Genomic DNA, 20,962 nt, shown 5'->3' with positions numbered 1-20,962 from the left:
AACGTACTGTCCTTACTGTCATTAACAACCCTACCAACCTTTGTATCATCTGCAAACTTTGACATTAAGCGTGATATATCTTCACCAATATCATTGATAAATACAGAAAGCAACAATGGGCCCAACACAGACCCCTGGGGGCCAGCACTAATAACATTAGTCCACAAAGAGCAGTGTCCATTGATTACCACTCTGCCTTCTCTCACTCAACCATCCCTTTATCCATAGCAGCAACTTGCCCTTAAGGCCATGCTGCTCCAACCTGTTAGTAGCCTTCCACGTGCAACAGTATCAAAAGCTTTCCTGAAAGCATATGATATCAAAATTATTTTTTTGCATCCAGTTCCTTTGTGATTACATCATAGTATCCAATCAAATTGGTTAGCCAAGCCCTCCCCTTAACAAACTCATGTTGTGTCTGAAATATAGTCTACTCTACATGATCCTGCAGTGCTTCTTTAACCAGTGACTCCATTATTTTCCAGGGGAACAGAAGTTAAACTAACAGGTCTGTAATTACTCGTGTCACCTTTCGATTCTTCTTTGTGAATTGGGAATAAATTTGCATATCTCCAGTCCGTGGGACGACCCCTCAGTTCAAGGATGCCATCAAAATCATGGCTAAGGGCCTGCTTACTTCCTTTGCTGCCTTCTTTAATATAACTGGTTAGATCTCATCCACCCCAGATGCTTTTCTTAATTTAACTTCAACAATTTCTCCTCCACTTTGCTCTCAGTTATTACAAAATCCTTTAGCTCCCTGTTACAGTTTGATAAACTTCCAGCAATCTCCTCCCTTAATAACTCCTCAAAATACTCATTGAGTTTGTCAGCTACCCCAGCAGGATCAGCAACAATAGAACCATTGATATCAAGTGGACAAATCTGATTCATCCCCTTCCTTCTAGAGTTTACATAAGTAAAGAAGTCTTTACTGTTTATCTTTACAGATACTAATTCAGTGTACCACTTCCCATGAAGTATCAGCAGAAAAAGTATATGGTAACTTAATTTCTTTGAAGCAGAGAGTGGAGAAACCTTGTAAGAGATGGTACATTTATTAACTTGACTGCATATTTTGAACAGAGTCTAGCTCAAGTGAAGTTTAGGGGACCTCATTCCATGGGAACAATATTACAGCTGAAAGCAAAAAAAAAAAACCAAAAAAAAAACCAAAAAAAAACTCAGTTTTTTGTGATGGAGCTGAAGCAATATTTGTGATATTGCCCAAGACAGATTCTAAATCAGGATAAACACCAATGGAGGTATGTGATCTTTGTCTAGAAATCTGAGTGTCATTGAAGATGAGCATAGGGGTTGCTAACTCTTTTTTGCATAAAATAAGATGAGACTAAATTTTGAAAGGACTGACATTAACTAAGTTTTCTTTGCTCCACTGCAAAATTACTTGGATATCAGAATTTAAGGGATTTTTGGGGTATATTCAAGAAGTTGGGTCTGTTTGTGCAGGGCAAGTTCTGCAATCTGAAAAGGGGAATGCAGTGTTCTAGCAACAGCAAAACTATGGCTAAGATTTCCAGTCAGTGAAAGGTCATTAATAAACAAGAAAAGAGTGGGAAACAGAAGTGAACCTTGTGGAACACAACCGCTAGTGGAGAAGTTAGAAATTAGAGAGCTGCCTATCATCTGTAGTGAGCACTCAGAAGAAAAACCAGCTACCCAATTACAATAAACAGATAGCAATCGATAAGACAGAAGCTTATTTCGAAGAGCATTTACAACAAACACAATTAAACACATGTGAACCTAGCATATTTTCCACTGAATTGGCCATTGTCAAACCATTGATATCAAGTTCACTTGATATCAATGGTTTGACTGTTGATGATCCTGCTCAGTTAGCTGAATCACTAAACAAGTATTTTGCATCTATTGACACATGAGGAATTCTGTACGGAAGTGGAGGACAGAAGCTTATTAAACTCTAACAGGGAGCTAAATGATTTTGTATTAACTAGAGCAAAGTGGAGAAAAAATAAGTTCAACATAAGAAAGATACCTGGGGTTGATGGGATTTATCCAATTATATTGAGGGAGGAGGCAAAGGAAGTAAGGAAACCCTTAGTAATTATGATAGCATCCTTGGACTCGGAGGAGGTCCCCACGGACTTGAGATGTGCAAATGTATTATAGGAAAGTTTTTGATACTGTTGCACATGGAAGACTACTGTACAAATTGGAATAATATGGCATTAAAGGTAAGTTGCTGTTTTGGATAAAGGCCGAGTGAGAGAAGACAAAGTGGTAATCAATGGACACTGCTCTTTGTGGACTAATGTTATTAGTGGAGTTCCCCTGGGTTCTGTTGGGCCAACTGTTGTCTTGTATATTTATCAATGATATTGATGAAGGTATATCAGGCTTTAATGTCCAAGTTTGCAGATGATATAAAGGTTGGCAGGGTTGTTAATGACAATAATGATAGTATGCTACTTCAACAGGATCTAGAAAAGTTGGACAGATGGGATGGGAAGTGGCAACTGATTTAACACTGACAAATGCAAAGTACTGCATATCGGTAGCAGTAACCCCAGAGAAACATACCAATTATGTGGCACTACACTCAGGGTAGTAGAGAATGAGAAAGAACTGAGGTAATTGTGCAGTCAGATATGAAGTCTTGTCAATAATATACAGGAATTTTGCTAGTAGGGACAAAGAGATGCTTATCCCTTTGTATAAGGAAATGGTCAGGCCACATCTTGAGTACTGCATACAGGTCTGGAGGCCTCATTTTAGAAAGGATGTAGTGTGGTTAGAATAAGTAAAGAGAAAGGCAACAAGATTGGTGAGGGGAATGAAGGGTTCCTCTTCCCAAGAAAGGCTTATGTTCTGAGAACTGTCTGGAGACTAGGCACCTGTGAAGTGATCTGACTGAGGTGTATAAGGCCTTGAATGGTTTGAGCAGGCTCAATGCTGATAGGATTCTTCTCTTACTCAAATTACGAACCTGAGAGGGCATAAATTCAAATTGAGGAAACAGAGTTGTAGAATAGATGTGCAGAAATTTGCCTTTAGCCAGACGGTAGTTGATTGCTGGAACAAACTGCCATCTGTTATTGTAGCAGTTGATAGCTTAAATAAATTCAAGTAAGAACTAGCCAAACTTTTAGAATGAATGGATGGATGGGTGAAATTGAAAATGTGTTTTTTTTTTTTGCTGATGCTGTATAAGCTTGCTTTCTTGCATCATATATCTCTACTATTGCTAATATCAACACTCATGAAATCCATATTGGCAATCACTGATCATATTTATGGTTTTTTTTCAAGACAGTGAAAGAATCGATTTGTTTATTTGTTTGGGGATTTTTAGGTGCACTGGCATCTATGGCTATAGTGCACAGATAAGAGTCAGTGGTTGATAATGTTTCTCCATTACTTCAGCAAGATCTGAGGTAAGTGCAAGGAATAATAATTGGAAGGCAGATATTTGTCTCCCTTTTTAAAAAGTGGCTGGATGCAAGCAAATTTCCATGCAAAAGGAAAACCAGTGGAAATAGAATTGTGACAAAACAGGCAAGCTCAGAAGCACAGGATTTGAGAACACATAGAAATGGCATAAGGACTTTTCATTAAAACTATTTAGAATTCTTCTAATATCCTTCTGTTGAATGAAATGACCATAGGACGCACTTAATTTGATCACTGATACAAGAGTTCAAAAAAAATAACAATGCTAATCCCAACTTTATCTTTAGCTGAAGATGGAATAGAACAATCAGTTTGTAAGAGAGGTGGAGACATAGATGGAAAGAAATTGTGGCCAATAGCTTTAGCCCAGCAAAGCTTGGCCCATTTTGACAAGATGCAAGTTCTCTGCTCCTAGTCTGTTCAAAATAGAGTTGGGACTGATTTATATCTGTCACAAACTTTAGTTCAAGCAAAAAGTGAACCCGGAGATTTGGGTGCAAGTCAATTTCAATTTGCTACATTCTTATTTTGAATATCACCAAGTTGTGACCTGAAATACCTAAATGACCACTGACATTATTTGTGTACTTGAAAGCTTATTGGGGAGGAAAAGACTGAGTGTGTTTGGTGTATGCTTAGAACTGTTTGGTATTTTGATAGGTAAATAAAAAAGTTGTGCAAGGTCATTAGTAATTGCAAATGCCTCAGCATCTCAACCAGCTGGATCTATGTAGCTAGAAACTGAAACCAGTTGGAGATGTAAACATTAAAATCACCAAAGAATATTTACCTCATTGTTAAGGCAAGTTAGACTGGAAAAAGCAACGTTTCAAAAAAGAACTTAGTTTTCCACTACTGCATATCAGATCTAGAAACCATTCATCTTCCACTCCAAAATAATATGCTGCCCCCTTTAAGACAAGTAATTGAGTGTTCCCAACAGATCTACAAATCTAATGCACAAGGTTTTGCTCAATATCACTAAATCAAATCATTTCATCATGTAGCTGAAATATCTGAAGCAAACAGGTTAGACATTGTTAAAGAACACCTCTTATTGTGAGCTCAATATGATTTCAATGCGCATTATTTTGAAATTTTCATAGCTTGAGGCTTTAAGTCCTCAAATACTATATTATTCAAATCTGTTTAAAGCATCACTAGTTGAATTTTTAAATAACTGATAATCATCTTTACATACAGTAAAAATAGTGATGGGCATAAATGAATATAGATTTCTTGATACTCAAATAGAGGTGCATGAGAGAGAGAGAGAGAGAGAGAGAGAACTTAAGCTTCAGTTTCAAAATCAGTTATGTTCTATCCTGAAGATATAGCTCTTCAATTTTATTGAAGATCTATATCTTGGTGCAGACATTGTAATTATTAATAGGCTGAGAAAATCTGGGGAAAACTTTTTGAAAGTTACTGGGTGCTAACACCTGAAACACAGAACTGCATACAATTTACAGATAATTTGGAAACCCACTATTGGATAGTAATAGCTAGACACAACATAAAAAGGGAGAATGATCTCTTACTATTATTATCACTCAGAATTTTAAAATATAGATAATGCTTACCTGGCATATATGTAGTGCCATCATAAGCTCTTGACAGTTTATCATTTGATTCAATTTGCACTATTTCTCTTGGCATGAAAGTGGGTTTTAAAACATACTGAAAAAAACCAAAAATGTATTAAAGTCTCCTCAATGTAGTCTATATAATAGATTATATAATAAAACACAGTAAAAAAAACAGAATTTTTATAAGGCAGCAGTTATGGAATATTTGTAGATTTTCCATAACTGCTACAGATTAAGTCAGTGGTTTTCAACCGGGGTGCCGCAACAACATTCCAGGGGTGCCACGTAATTTGGGTCTAAGTTACTTAACTTATTATTATTTTTTAATTTATATATTTATTTAATTATTAAAAGGTGTACAGTATCTTTTTCATTTTGTAGTGATCTATAATTGATGTTTACTTAATACCTCTATATAAAGAATAAAATTATATACTGTATATATATATAATTTGTATTATGAAATGTACTTTTTATAATTATATTATTATAATAAATATCATATAACATATATATATTTTTTAATATTATATATATATATATATACAGAGAGAGAGAATCAGATCTAACAGGCAGAAAATTGAGTAGGGGTGCCGCAAAATAAAATAAATTACTTAGGGGTGCCGTTATTAAAAAAAAAAAGGTTGAAAACCACTGGATTAAGTCATAAAATGCAGACATTGTAGGGTTATTGGAGATATGATGTCACTCAGATATAAGAGATGCAGTGAATATGGGGAGTACAACAATTACAGAAAAGGCAGACAGGACAGGAGGGGATGGGGTGGGGTAGGGTAGGGTAGGGTTATGCTCTTAGTTAAGAAGTAAACTAAGAAAACACTCAAAGAAGTACACTCAAAAGTCAAGAGAACTCTGTGGTACTAAAGTAGTGGAAAATGAAAAAAAAATTGGGGTAACATTGTAATCATATATAAAGTTCTCTGAGCAGTGCAGATAGTCTGCCAAGGCAGTTCACAGAGTTTTGTCAATGATATACAACTTTGCTAGCAGAAATAAGAAGGTAATAATCCCATTGTACAAGGAAATGGTTATGCCACATCTTGAGATCTGGAGGTCTCATTTTAGGAAGGATGCAAATATACTGGAACAGGTTCAGAAAAGGGGCAATGAGATTGGTGAAAAGAACATAAGGGTGCTCTTACCTAGAAAAAGGCTTCAGTTCTACAGATTGCAGTGTCTGGAGACTATGCACCTGCGGGGAAATCTGACTGAAGTGTTTAAGGCATTGAATGGATTGAGTAATAGGATTTCCATATAGTACAAGGAGGCCACAAGCTTTTTTTTCTTTTTCACCTCTGAGGCCCATATATGGCTGTCCTTCTGCCAATCTCATCATTCGAGCTGCCCATCTTTGGACCCTTTCAAGAAGTTTAATGTCTTTTTTTTTCAGATGAGGTGTCCATACCTGACCACAGTATTTCTAATATGATCTTATAATTGCCTTATACAGTGAGATTATGACCTCCCTATCTCTATAGGATAAAGTTCAATAAATCATCAACAGGACACTATGGGCTTTCCTGGCTACCTGTTTAGGCTGTTCAGAAAACTTCATATCTGCCTGTATTGTAACTCCTAGATCCCTTTCCTCCTCCTCCAATGTTTTTAATTCAGTCCCACCAAGCGTACAATTTATTTGTGGGTTGCTATTCTCTAAGTTTAAGACCTTGCATTTAGCAGCATTGAATATAGCTGTCACTTCCCTAATCATCTTTGAAGTCTGTTCAAATCAGCTTGAAGGAGCGCTGCTTGGCACTGACAATTAACAACCCTGCCATATCTTTATGTCATGCCTTCTATTACTGCATCAATGCCATTTATGAAAATGAGAAACAACAATGGTCCAAGAACTGATTCTTGAGGGGCCCCATTCCTGATGTTACACCAATCTGAAGAATATCCATTAATCACAACCCTCTGCCTTCTGCCCTGGAACCAACCAGCAATCCATCTTAGGATCTTACCAATAATCCCAACATGTTGATGCTATTACAGTAACCTCTCATCAGGGACCAGTCAAATGCCTTGTTAAAATAAAAATAAGCGAGGTCGAAATTGTTCCCTAAATCAAGTTCATGGGTAACCGTGTCAAATTAGTCTACTAAGTTAGTTAGGCAGGATTTACCCTTAACAAAGCCACCAAGAGTATAATTTATTTGTGGGTTGCTATTCCCTAAGTTTAAGACCTTGCATTTAGCAGCATTAAAACACAGCTTCTACTTCTCTGACATGTTCTGTGTCCTCAGGAATGCTATTATCTAACTAAATGTCCCTGGATTGCACTCTTAAACGTTGCCTCTTAAGATTCTTCCTACCACTGAAGTTAGATTAACCGGTCTGTAGTTACAAACTTCACTCTTAGAATCGCTTTTATTTATTGTCAATATATTGGCACTTCTCCAATCCAAAGGAATCTTCCGAGTTCAAAGATGCCCTCATAATTAACCCCAATGGTTCAACACACTCCCTCTCTCTGAAAACCATCAACTCCTTGAGCCTTACTTGCCTTTATGCTCAAAAGTTTTTCAAATAAACAACCATCTAATTACAACATCACTAATTTCATATGGCTGAGCCTCTCCCACGCAGCCTGTTCTCAGCATGAAGGGTCTCTCATCAGTAAAGACCAATGCAAAGTACCTATTCAATTCATCCACATCATCAGCTGGGTTATCTAAAGCTTTCCAACACCCAGTGCACAACAGTCTGATCTGATTAGCTTTCTTCTTTGTTGTATTCACATACATGAAAAATTCCCTGTTCCCATTCTTTGCTGTTTTAGACCAATGCCAAATGCTTTCTCATATGCAGTGTTGGCCTCCTTGATCTTATTTTTTATGATACAGTAATACCCCAAAGTTATGCGATAGGTGGGTCCGATGAAAATCGCTTAAATCGAATTCGCGTAAGACGGGATACAACTTTGCATATAAATACATATAAATTTTGTTTAATTGGGACACAAGGACTAACAAAAACACTAGTTTAGAAGAAAAATATTAATAAAATTGCGGTTCTTTATACATATTAATACAAAATATGTATTAAAAAAATAAATGACTTACGTAAAAAAGTTATTTCGATGTCGATGGCTTCATAAAATCTAACAAATTCGTCTGACGACACAGAGACTTCTTTTTTTCACGCAGAATTTCTTCGTAGCAAGCTAATAATTTTTTTTATTCCTTGCTTTGTAGCTATAACGCATTCTTCGTTTTAGTCTATGTTTTCTAAAATTTTTAAGCCCTTTTCAATTGAGCTGTGACCGTCTGTCAAGTTTGCAATTGTCATGTGCCTTTTGCCATTGCCTCATTTAGGCCTGTAGCACGTGCAATATCACATGGTCTTTCATTTCGCTCAAAGCGTTTCACAATTTCATATTTTTTCTCTATCGACAGAGGCAGACTGGCCATAAGCCTTACCAGGGAAACCCCGGTGGGCCTGTGCGATTTTGGCCATAAACCATAGTATGAGGGCCACTATAAATTTTCCCGGGTAAGAATTTTTGACCCAGTCCGCCTCTGTTTATCGATAATTACTTTTCTTTTTCTCTCTGAATCTGCAGTGTCTTCACCAGGACACTTCCTTTTCACACCTTTTAAGTATTTTACTCATTTTTAGGGAATAAAGCACAATTACAAAACGAGGAGGCATGCCTGATACGCATAAACAAAGTTGCGGGCATGTAGCAACTGAATAAACAACACCATAAAGGCAGAGACACACTATTAACACCTCACATTTCTAGGGATTACTACCATAAAACAATAAAAATACAGTTGCGTTTCTGCTAGTGGAATCTGTTATAAACTGGTAGTAAACTCGATCTAATTGCATACCGATAGCTGGAATTGTGTTGGTTTTCACGTTATTATGGTGAAATGTGTTTCCCCTAAAACAAATACATTTTCAGAATCCCCTCTTCATTCCTATCGTGTTGCGTTCGGTTGGGGTGATTCTGCGTTCGACTGCCATTTCTTGTAAACACAAAGGCGAATCATGCATAAGCCAATTCGGTTCGTATTATAAGATATCATTACCTTATTTATAAATAGTGTATGATCGAATTTGTGTAGTGTAAACACGTGTTATATGAGGACTGACTGTATACGGCTCGACCGACGCGATCCATTTCTTTCATGAAAATGATGTAATTTCCGAGAAACATTGAGCACGAATTCGAATGCACACATATAAATATGACAGTTGGAATACAAATTCTTGTATATGTTGTGCAGCTCATGCGCAGTAAAGTTGAATTTTGTTCATCTTTCGCTCTGACTCTCCGCCGTCGCACCGTATATCGATAACATATGAAAAACGACCTTCAATATAGTGGGCAGCAGTGTTGCCAAACAAAAAAATCAAGAACCGCGTAAGTCAGGGCATCACTACAAACTATTATTTTTTTGGCCGCCCGAATAATTAAATTCATCTGCCGTGCATTGTGTGTAAATTGCATGTGTTCTATGGTCAATTTGCCTGTTTTGTTGGATGGAAAACCCAAGTTACGGGGGGGGGGGGGATCTTTATCTACATCTGAGACTGCCTAACTCAGCCACGGAGTGAAAAAATCCCATTAAAGTTCCTCACGTCATCAACGGGATTCAAACCTGGGCCTTTTCCACTGGGTGTTTTTTTTTTATATATATATATAAACCCCAAACACGAGAGATATTAGAACCTATAGTACTTAGTACCGTGCTTGGGTTGGAGGTTGAGAAGACGAAAGAAGATATTTGTTGACATTGGACTTGAACTGCTGTAGACTGTAATTTCCAGGAAATACATATGAAGAAAGGTTGTTCCAAAAAACGGCAGTTGAATGAATAAATGAGGAAGATGAAAAGTTGGTTCTGTGAGTTTGAAGTTGGACAATAAATGGATGTTGGCTGATGGCGGCACGTGTTTGGACTGTTTTGAAAGAGAGAGCGGGAATTATAGAAGCCAATTGAGAAGAAGAGTGCCCATGGAAATATCTGTAGAAGAGGCATGCAGCAGAAACAGTACGTCTATGAGACAGCGAGTGGAGAGACTTTGTTAAAGATGAATCATTAATTAACCTAACTGGACTCTTCTCAATAGAATCAAGAAGCCTGAGAGAGGTTTTGGGGCACGACCCCCAGATGTGGGAACAATATTCCATGGCAGGGCGGATTTCCAATTTATACAGAGTGAGCAGCTGTTTGGAAGAAAAGTAACGCATGCCGAGAGCGAAAGAGAAAACCAAGTTTTTTAGATGCAGAGGAAGGAATATTTGTAATGTGCTTGGGCCAAGAGAGATTAGAAGTCAGGATAATCCCTAAAAGGTATATGTCATTTTACCTAGAAATCAGAGGGTCACTAAAGATAAGCATAGGAGCAGAAGAATCTTTTTGCGAGATATAAGACAAGACTGAGTTTTAGAAGAGTTGAAATCAGCTAAGTTGTCTTTGCCCCACTGAAGAATTACCTGAAGATCGGCATTTAAGGAATGGGTAGCAGATTTTCGAGATGTTGAAGCTGATTGAGCAGGACAAGGTTTCTCAAAATGGAAAGTGGAATGAAATGTGCTATCATCAGCAAAACTATGGATAGGATTTCCAGTCAATGGAAGAAGGTCATTAATATAGAAGAGGAAAAGAGTGGGGGAAAGAACTGAACCTTGGGGGACACCGGCATTAGTGGAGAAGTCAGACGACAGAGAGCCATCTACCATCAGCAAGCAATCAGAGAGAAAACTGAATAACCAATTACTTAAAACAGTTGGCAAACCATAAGATGGAAGCTTGTTTAGAAGACCTTTATACCAAACACGATCGAAAGCCTTTGAGATGTCAAGAGCAACTACTTGTGTTTCACCGAACCTTTCCACTGAATTAGTCCATAAATGGGTAACAGATGCCAGAATATCACCAGTGGATCAACACTGGCGGAATCCATACTGGTGATCATTGATCAGACAGAAGGTTTCTATGTAATTTAAGAGTTGGTGGTTAATTGATTTCTCCATTACTTTAGAAAGAGTAGAAGTAATTACAATGGGACGATAATTGGATGGGAGGGATTTGTCACCCTTTTTTCGGAACTGGCTGGATATGAGCAAATTTCAAAGCAGTAGGAAAAACCCTTTGGAATAAAAAGTGAAAAAAGGTGGCAAAGAATAGGAGTAAGTTCAGGAGTACAGGTTTTGATAACAAGTGGAGAAATACCATCAGGACCAGGAGCTTTGACAAATCAAGATTCATCAAAATCCTTCTGATGGAAGACCACAGGAGGCATTGAATGCAGCGTGTTGGGAATGGTGGGAGGTGTTTTACCAAGTTCATTAATACATGAGTTGGAAGAAAAATGGAATGCTAGCAGGTCAGCTTTATCCTTGGCTGAAGTGACAACAGAACCATCTGGTTTGGAGAGAGAGGTGGGAGCAGAGATGGGCAAACGTTGGGGCCAATAGCTTTGGCAAGAGATCAGAATACTCGGCTACCATTAGGGCAAGAAGCAAGTTTTCTACTCTTAGCCTGTTCAAACTATTGTTTGGACTGATTAATAACTGCTTTACATTTGTTGTGAGCTTTGGTGTAGGCAGAAAATGAAACTGAAGAATTAGAAACAAGCCAATTATGATATGCATTCTTCGCTTGAACAGCCTTAGCACATTTATTGGAAAACCAAGGTTTAGATAAAGGACGAGATTTTAAAGTGAAGTGTGGGATAAAGGATTCCATTCCTGCAAGAATAATTTCACTGACACGATCTGAGCAAACGTTGACATCAGAAGTTTAGAAACAGTAATCTGATCAAGGAAAAGAAGAAAAGAAATCTCGCAGATCATCCCATTTTGTATTCTTGTAATGCCAAACAACACGAGGTTGGGAATAGCCATGAGATAAAGGTTCCATTGGAGAAGAGACAATCGCCAAGTTGTGATCTCAAGTGCCTAAAGGACCTCTCACTTCGACCGTGTACTTAGAAGGGTTGTTTGTGAGAAAAAGATCAAGCGTATTGGCTGTATGATTAGAATTGTCTGGTATTCTTGTAGGTAAATGAACAATCTGTGCCAGGTCATTAGTAATTGCAAAAGCCTCAGCATCTCGACCAGCTGGGTCGGTGTGACTAGAAAATGGAAGTCAGCTGGAGTTGTGAACATTAAAATCACCAAGGAAAATTACCTCACTGTTAGGAAAGTTGGACTGAAGAAATTCAAGTTGCAAAGAGACGAAGTCAAAGAGCTCCAAGTGATTAGTGGAGTTTGAAGAATGGTAGAGAAAACAGATGAATTTGACACCATGAGGTAGAGAGATTTTAAGCCAAAGAAGATCAAAGAGAGGAGATTCCACATTGCCAAGTCTCTGACAGGAAATATCAGAACGGACATATGCACAAGTACCACCTTTGAAGAGCAAGGAATCATACAGGCACTAATTTGGGCATCTGAGATGAGCAGTAGTTGAATCAACCGATAACTGAGATTCTGTCAGAAAAAGTACATGGGGGTTTGGCAGACTGCAAGTGGAAATGAACAGCGTTGAGATTAGAATTGAGACCACGTATATTTGTGAAATGAATTAGAAAGTGCTTAGGAGGTTTAGATCTTTTCGCAGATAAGCTTGTTCTATTAATTTGACAATTCATAGTGTATTCAATAGTAAGGAAAAGTGAGTGGGACATGCTGTATAAAGTAATGAAATTTTTTGGTTATGGCGTACACATGGTAAGAATATACCCAGATCCTTGACATAGCGTGGCCTCGACAATGCTCCCCGCATACACACTACTCGGACTCCCTCCAGTCACTATATACACTAGCTGATCCGGAAGCCTCCTAGAGAGTTACCGATAGGTTCGGCCCAGTGTACTCACTAGCGGTCAGCCTGTGAACACCGTTTTAGAGTTGTACCCTTGAATTGTAAGGAATATTGGATCTCGCCACGATGTTCATCATAAAAAGTCATCAATCATACTGCACGATGGAAGAGATAGGGAAAGGTTGACCGGAACTTAGCTCTAGAGACTAAACATGGGTTCCACCACTTCAAGCCTCCAATAAGCAATGTGGTGGTATTGCACCGTTTGATGAGAGTCATCTACCACCTAGTACTGCCTGGTAACATAGAGGGGGGCGGCGTTCTCCATGTGGTGTGGGCAACACACCCGACCCCTGCTTACATTGGTTCACACCTGTGTGGTCACCCACCATGTACTTGTGCATGTAGGTTATACCCACGATTACTAACAGTCCCACCATCGTGAAGATGCAAACAGAGGATTTGGCTGTCACAGACCATCCGGGCTTTGCTGAAATTGGGTCCACTTGACTTGAGTGTCACCCAAATATCAGTTCCATCAGTGTTTTAGACTCCCAGGTAGCAAGTACAGCTTGTCTGGCATATCTGAGAGAATGTCTATGACAACCTCAAGGACCAAAAGTCATCAATCATACTGCATGCTGGAAGAGATAGGGAAGGGTTGACCGGAACTTAGCTCTAGAGACTAAAAATGGGTTTCACCACTTCAAGCCTCCAATAAGCAAAGTGGTGGTATTGCAACGGTTGATGAGTCATCTACCACCTAGTACTGCCTGGTAACATAGAGGGGTGGTATTCCTCCATGTGGTGTGGGCAGCACACCTTGATCCCTACTTACGTTGGTTCACACCTGGGTGGTCACCCACTATGTACAGTGTGGGGAAGACAATGACAATACCACTGTGCTGCTGCACAGATGTGGTACTAATACAGACCAACTTTTATCTGTTGTAGGCTTCAGTACTTGTTAAGTGTGCCATGCTATCTTTTTCTGCTCTATTTGACCAGCTAGCTCTGCAGTCATCCACTTCAGCATCCTCCTCCTCCTGCAATATTTTCTTAAAGGTGTATATGCATTCATGTCTTCTCTGATTTTTGCTTTAAAAGTATTCTATAATTCAAATGTATACGGCAGTCAGTCAAATTTACAGATGCTGCCTAACGCCTTAAACAGCAACAGTTCCCTCTTCTGAAGTTAAAACTCATGCCTTTACCTTTAACTACTACAACATCATTCATCTTCCAATTGATTACTGCATGATCACTTCCCAAAAATGGTTCTATACTAAGTCATGTGATGTGAACTGAATCATTAGTAATAATGAAGTCAAGAATATTCTCACCACTAGTACTTTCTCTAACATGCTAGTACAAATAATAATCATCTAGTTTATTTAAAAATTTTTTCCCCACAGTGAGTTTCCCTCCCACTTATTCCAAACAATCTGGGGCAGATTAAAATCATCCATAATAAGACATTCGCACTTGCCTGTCCATTTCATCTGCATGTAAAGACTCTTGTCATATTCTTCACAACCTTCAAGTCTGTAGATTACTCCCACTTTCATTGTTCCTTTGCTTCCAATTAACTCACACCACACAGATTCTATGCTTGCAGATGTAACATCAGACTCAGCAAAAGCTCTTCACAATCTGGCTGCTTTTGATAAGACACATTACTCCACTGTCCCCCTTCTATCTTCCCTGAATACACTGTACATACTGTAGTGGACTCATCATCCCCAATTTCCAGGTGGCACCACATTTCTGTTAGCCCTATTTTATCAGCATTAGTTGTCATAACCAGGAGTTCAAATTCAGCCATTTTATTGACAACACTCCTGACATTACTGTAGATGCAGTGGAGATTAAATAACCTTCTATAGTTTACTACCCTGAAACACCCCTTGAAGTTATTTAGGTTTCTATTCCCAGGCTTTATCTTCCCTCTCATTTGAAACATTGTTATCCTCAGGATATCTTATATCAAAATTGGTTGTTGTATCAATAAACAAGAATTTATGAAGTGAGTGTAAACATTACTTTGACCCATAAATGCAGATCTAAATTACATTTCTTTCCCCAACCAGCAGATTCCCTGAACCCTTAGAGTATCCTCAATGATGCTGCCAAAAATCCTTACATCACCTTTGCTCAAATGAATACCATCTCTATAAAATAGATTCCTTCTAACTACAAATGTAGGTCACACTGATAAAAATTTCCTACCAGAGTACTGAGAAAAATTGAGGGCATAAATTCACATTGAGAAAGGGTGGTTGCAGGATAGATGTGTGGAAATTTGCCATCAGTCCGCAGTTGTTGATTGTTGGAAGATACTTCCAACTGTTCTTAAGGAAGAGGGCAATTTGGATAAATTCAAGGAAGAACTGCACTTTCTACTGAATGTGATCAACAGGTGATCTAGGAAAGCATTATTTTTTTTTTATTTTCCAATAATTTATAAGCTTGCTTTCTTGCATCATTTGCCACTACTAATATGCATCAATATCATTAAAAAATATAAAAAATAACAATGAGCCTAGCACTAAACCTGTGGGATGCTGCTGATAACATTAGTCCAAGAAGAGCAGTGTCTATTGCTAACCTCTGTTCTTTTCTCACTCAAACAACCCTTTATCCACAGCACCAACTTGCCCTTAATGCCACAATGCTCCAATGTACATTGGAGCACTGTGGAGCACATAAAAGGCTGCATTCTGTGTACACAATGCAGTCTTTTATGTGCTCCACATTAAGCTTTTCTGAAATACAGTCAGTCCTCGTATAGCACGATAGTTGTGTTCCTAGAAACCCCTGTGCAATGCAAAATCGTGTAATATAAACAACAGGCCCTATGGGAAAAATAGGGTTAGGTGCCAATCACCCAAGATTGAACACACATTTGTAACCAGAACATTACCAAACACAATAAATTATCGTAATAAAATACGTAAGTATTTTATTACGACTATTACGTAAAAAAATATTGCTAATGCTTTTGCTTCTATCGTAAGCAAATTTGTTTTATGTTTGATTTTCTATCTAAACAGATGACTGCCATTCCATCTCTTCCAATTCTTTGTCTTAATCTAATGGATTTTTAATTACACTTTGAGTTGTTCCTGCTATGAAAGTTGTTTTTATATTCTCTGTATTCTTTGTAATTCTTGGTGTTGCCTCATTTAGGCCTGTAGCACGGGCAATATCACATGGTCTTTCATTTCACTCAAAGCGTTTCACAAATTCATATTTTTTCTCTATCGACAGAGTGAGACTGGCCACAAGCCTTACCGGGGAAACCCCGGTGGGCCAGAGGCTGGTGTGATTTTGGCCATAAACGCTAGTATGAGGCCGCTACAAATTTTCCCGGATAAGAATTTTTGACCCAGTCTGCCTCTGTTTATCGATATTGCTTTTCTTTTTCCCTCTGAATCTGTAGTGTCTTCACCAGGACGCTTCCTTTTCACACCTTTCAAGTATTTTACTCATTTTTAGGGAATAAAGCACAATTACAAAATGAGGAGGCACGTTTGATACACATAAACAAAGCTGCGCGCGTGTGTAGCAACTGAATAAACAACACCATAAAGGCAGAGACACACTACGAACACCTCACTAGCTCACATTTTACTAAAGCACAGCACATTTCTGGGGGTTACTACCATAAAACAATAAAAACAATTTCCAGTTGCGTTTCTGCTAGTGGAATCTGTTATAAACTGGTAATAAACTCGATCTAATTGCATTTGCGATAATACCGATAGCTGGAATTGTGTGGGTTTTTACATTATTATGGTGAAATGTGTTTCCCCTTCACTGATATAAAAAACATAAATACAATTTCAGAATCTTCTCTTCATTCCTATTGTGTTGTGTTCAGTTTGGGGTGATTCCGCGTTCGACTGCCATTTCTTGTAAACACAAAGGCGAATCATGCACAAGCAAATTCAGTTCATGTTATATATGATATCATTATCCTATTTATAAATCGTGTATGATCGAATTCGTGTAGTGTAAACACGTGTTATAGAGGACTGACTGTATAAGTATATGATCTCAAAATAATTTTTTGTTAGTTTCTAGTACATTTAATAATATTATACAGAAAAACAGTGCTCTAAAATTAGCGAGAAACACTGGTCTTGTCAACCAGATGAGATTTTTTACATTATATCCTATGGATAAATCCACAGGATGTAATGTAAATACACTTAACATGAATTCATTTAGCACTCTGTTTTAGGGCACTAAACAGAGCATATTTGTATTGTGAAAAATTTATGAATTAAAAATGTTTTCTTATTATGTTATTTCTAATTCCTGAGTATACTCAGGAATTAGAAATAACATAATAAGAAAACATTTAAAAACAAATGCAATATAAAGTAAAGTGATTAAATTGTTAAAAATCCTCAAGACACAGACTTAACTTTAATAAGTTTAAAAAATAATAATTGGGTAATGAACTGAAGATCACCCACTTACAAATCAATCATGTCACAACTGTTTTAAGAAAGGAAGAACTTCATTGGTTCCTTTTACAAAAGGACACGTTATTACTTTAGCCTTCTACTCTATACATTTTCTAAGGAAAGAGGGCACTGAATGATATTTTTACAGAAAATCACTAAGAACTGCAAGGTTAGGGGTCCATGGAATGATTTCTGGGGCAGCCTTGTATATATAGAGTGTTTCATAAGATGTAGGTAAGTATTTCATAACATGAATCAATCTAAGAAAGTACATTTCCCAGATCAATTCATGACCTGAAATCAACAGAAAAATACAAGTTCTGCAATAATGTGCATTTTGCTCCAATGCGACTGATATATTAGGGAACAATGTGAGTATAATGCTATTTTCTCATTGGCTCATGTGCAATTTCGTCTGAAAGTAATGCCAGGTGAATGCAAAACCCCATATCAAACTGAACATAGCGACCTGCATAGCAATACATACAAGTTTATGAAGCTTAAAAAATGTCAAACATCAATGGTGTGAGAACTATATTTCCCATTTATTGTAGTTGTTATTGGTCAGAGACACTGTTGTTATTCGCTGTATTCACAAGATATTGTAGGCAACTCATGTTTTCAGGAGCTCACATTTTTCAGTTCGAACAGAAATTTCGTGAGGTGTGATAGCATGAGTAGAGGAGCACATTTCTTGAGGTCTCTACCATAAAACAAGAAAAACAATTTTCAGTTCCCGGTTTATTAGGCTTTTCTGTTAGTGCAATCTAATTATAAACAGGTAATAAACTCAATCTTATTGCATTTGCGATAATAGCGATATAGCGAAATGTGTTTCCTCTTCCATGAAATCTTCAATCATATAAAAAACGTAATTAAATTTTCAGAATCTTCTGTTCACTCCTATTTTTTTAAGCTTCCTATTTTTATTAAGTGCAAACTTCACTTGTGCAATTTGTGTATGCCATGTTCATCATTATTGATTGCTTATCTTTTTTACTGTTTTAAATTTTATAATCAAAAAAAAAAAAAAAAAAAAAAGTCAGTGAACAGAAAACAATTAGTATGCATATATTACAGTGCTAGATTTACTGTAATATTTATTTATTTATTTATTAGAAATTTAAGATGTTTAAACCTTTGTTCCCAAAAATTTTAAACCCGATTTTATTGGGTTTTTTTTTTTTTTTGGTAGTTGTTGGCGCATAGGCTTCTGTGGCCATAATGCACCTCCCAAGGTTTTTGCAGTACTTTGATCCAAGCCCGAGGCGGGAATCGAACCCGCGACCTTTGGGTTGCCAGGCAAGCACTTTACCCACCCGGCTAGCCCCGCCGGCCCAGTTTTATTGGGTTGCAAACTATTTTTAGTGTTTTACTCACCACACTGATTTTTGATTTATTTATTTTTATTATTTTTTTTTTTGAGTGCACTGCCCCATCCCTATTTTTCCTGTGAGCCCTGTTGTTTTTAATGTGTGAAATGCCATAATGCGGGGATTTTTAGGAACACTTGTACCGCATTATAGCAGAGCTGACTGTACACAAACAGATGTCCAATTCTGGATGGTTACAGAATTTTTAATAGTAAAAAAACAATAAAAATAAATAACAAGCAAACATGCATGTTATGAACTATATTACATAAACAGATGAAAAAACATTTTCACTAATTACAATTACCTTATAATTTTATTGGACATGTTTTCAGGTCTTAACTCAAACCTGAAAGTATGGAAAGTACGACCAAGGTGTTATGAAACATCCTGGTGTGTGTGTGTGTGGGGGTGTGTGTGTGTGTGTGTGTGTGTGTGTGTGTGTGTGTGGTTATAAAGATGTTAGCTATTTAAAAAAAAAAATTAAGTATAAAACAAAACATCAAGTAAAAACTTTTTACACTCGAACTATTTTTTTTTTGATAAACAAAAAAACTGTTGCAATGTTTGCCACCAGAGAGCCAGATTTACATATAAGAGGATGCAGCATATGTATTAAAAGAGGAATGTACCATTGTATGATATTTAGCATTTTATAATGCAGCTGAATATGAATGTTTCGTGTTAATTCATTCATTTATTTTTTTGATTAACAACACTATACTATACTATACCCATTATAGAATTAAAATATAATTTTTGCATTAGAAATATAATTTTTTTCATTTTTATTAATTTATTTTTTAACCTGCGGAGTTACACAGAATGATTTTCACATGTGAAGAGACATGAATCATTTTTGGATTTTTTTTTTTTTTTTTTTTCTAGAATACTATCAATAATTATGTTCATAACTGAAAAAGCAGTTTAGTTTTAATAAAGTGCAAATAGAACATTTTATTAAAACTAAAGGTTTATAACATTTCCTATTTATTATGTGTTCTAATTTAGAGCTTATATTGCAGATATTTTATTATTTATTTTTTTCCTGGGTAATCCAGGTAAATAACTACTACAGCAAATTCCTGTTATACCTTTTTTAAAGGCACTGGTTCCAAATAGCACTAAAAGCATAAACAGAGACTGCCTCCCCCACCCCATTAGAGGCTATTTTAATTTGTCGTGAATAATTATGTGTGGAAGTTTGCCTTTAGCCAGCAGGTAACAAACTTGCATCTGTTGTTGTGGAAGTTGATAATTTAAATAAATTTAAGGCTGAACTAGACAACCATTTGGAGTGACTGGATGGGTGAAATGGGGGTTTTTTTTTTTTGCCTAATGCTGTATAAGCTTGCTTTCTTGCATCGATAATTTGATAGACAACACTGATTTTTTTAAACCTTTTCTTTTATATTTTTTGTCAGTATTTATGAAGTAATAGTTTTTAAGTAAGCCAAAAAACCTATGAATACTTTTTTTTTGGCACCTTCACCCTTTCTTTGCAAGCTATTAAGAAGAATGAAAATTTTTAAAAAGAGTATGAGGAAAGAAGACAAACAATGTTGAATTTAAAAAAAATGTGTACAAATGTCACAGTAAATTGGAAGGCATTGAGTTGTTCTATTGTGAAACATTTGAATAAAGCAAACATCACATGGACTGGAATCATATCTATGAAGTATAAAAACCGCACCATAAGCAATCCCTAGACTTTGTCTATTATCCATTTTTCAAAACCAAAGCTCCAGAGGAAGGAGGGTTATGTATAGATTTATTTCATTTTGGAACCTGAAAAAAATTATATAAGCAGATACACATTTTTAATGGGAATGGGAAAATTTCATTGAAAAATTTCCCACTAGTTGTATAACTATATACATTATTAAAAATTACAAAGGTTAATCACAAAACTAATTAGTTTTCATTTTATAATCTATGTGATTGCTTTTGTTTATACTCTAGATTTAGAGAATTATAATACATTTGTAAATAAAAATGTTTTATTCAATTTTTTTTCCCAGTTACTACAGTTATATCCACTATTATCAAACTGCATTACACACATTTTTTTTTTTTCCCTTATCTGTGTGCAAATACATAATTATATCACATTTTTTGCCACTTAAAACTGAAAATCATACCTAAAATCAAACTATTTGTGACAGGGCTGACCATGCTAGTTATTCATTCAGTTTAAAACTAATGAAATGGGGAGAAAGTTGTTTTACTGGTTTTTAGAAGTCTCAATTGTGAACAGTATCATCTTGGCGAAGGTGGCAGAT

General features: G+C 36.7%; 1 protein-coding gene across 3 annotated transcripts in view; it reads right to left on the bottom strand.

Moving 5' to 3' along the window:
* The window catches only part of Usp39 (ubiquitin specific protease 39), a 324,799-nt gene that overhangs the window by 186,481 nt on the left and 117,356 nt on the right, over nucleotides 1–20,962 (bottom strand). For all 3 annotated transcript variants that reach the window (XM_090370604.1, XM_090370607.1, XM_090370606.1), the window contains one exon: nucleotides 5,019–5,115. In XM_090370604.1, coding sequence (XP_090226730.1) covers nucleotides 5,019–5,115 — 97 coding nt within the window. The remainder of the gene's footprint in view (nucleotides 1–5,018; nucleotides 5,116–20,962) is intronic.

This window comes from Mastigoproctus giganteus, chromosome 3, assembly GCF_048544385.1.
Source record: "Mastigoproctus giganteus isolate SK-2022 chromosome 3, ASM4854438v1, whole genome shotgun sequence".
NCBI classification, from domain to species: Eukaryota; Metazoa; Arthropoda; class Arachnida; order Uropygi; family Thelyphonidae; genus Mastigoproctus; species Mastigoproctus giganteus.
The sequence above is the reverse complement of the archived record's forward strand: the minus strand, read 5'-3'. Positions and strand labels throughout refer to the sequence as shown.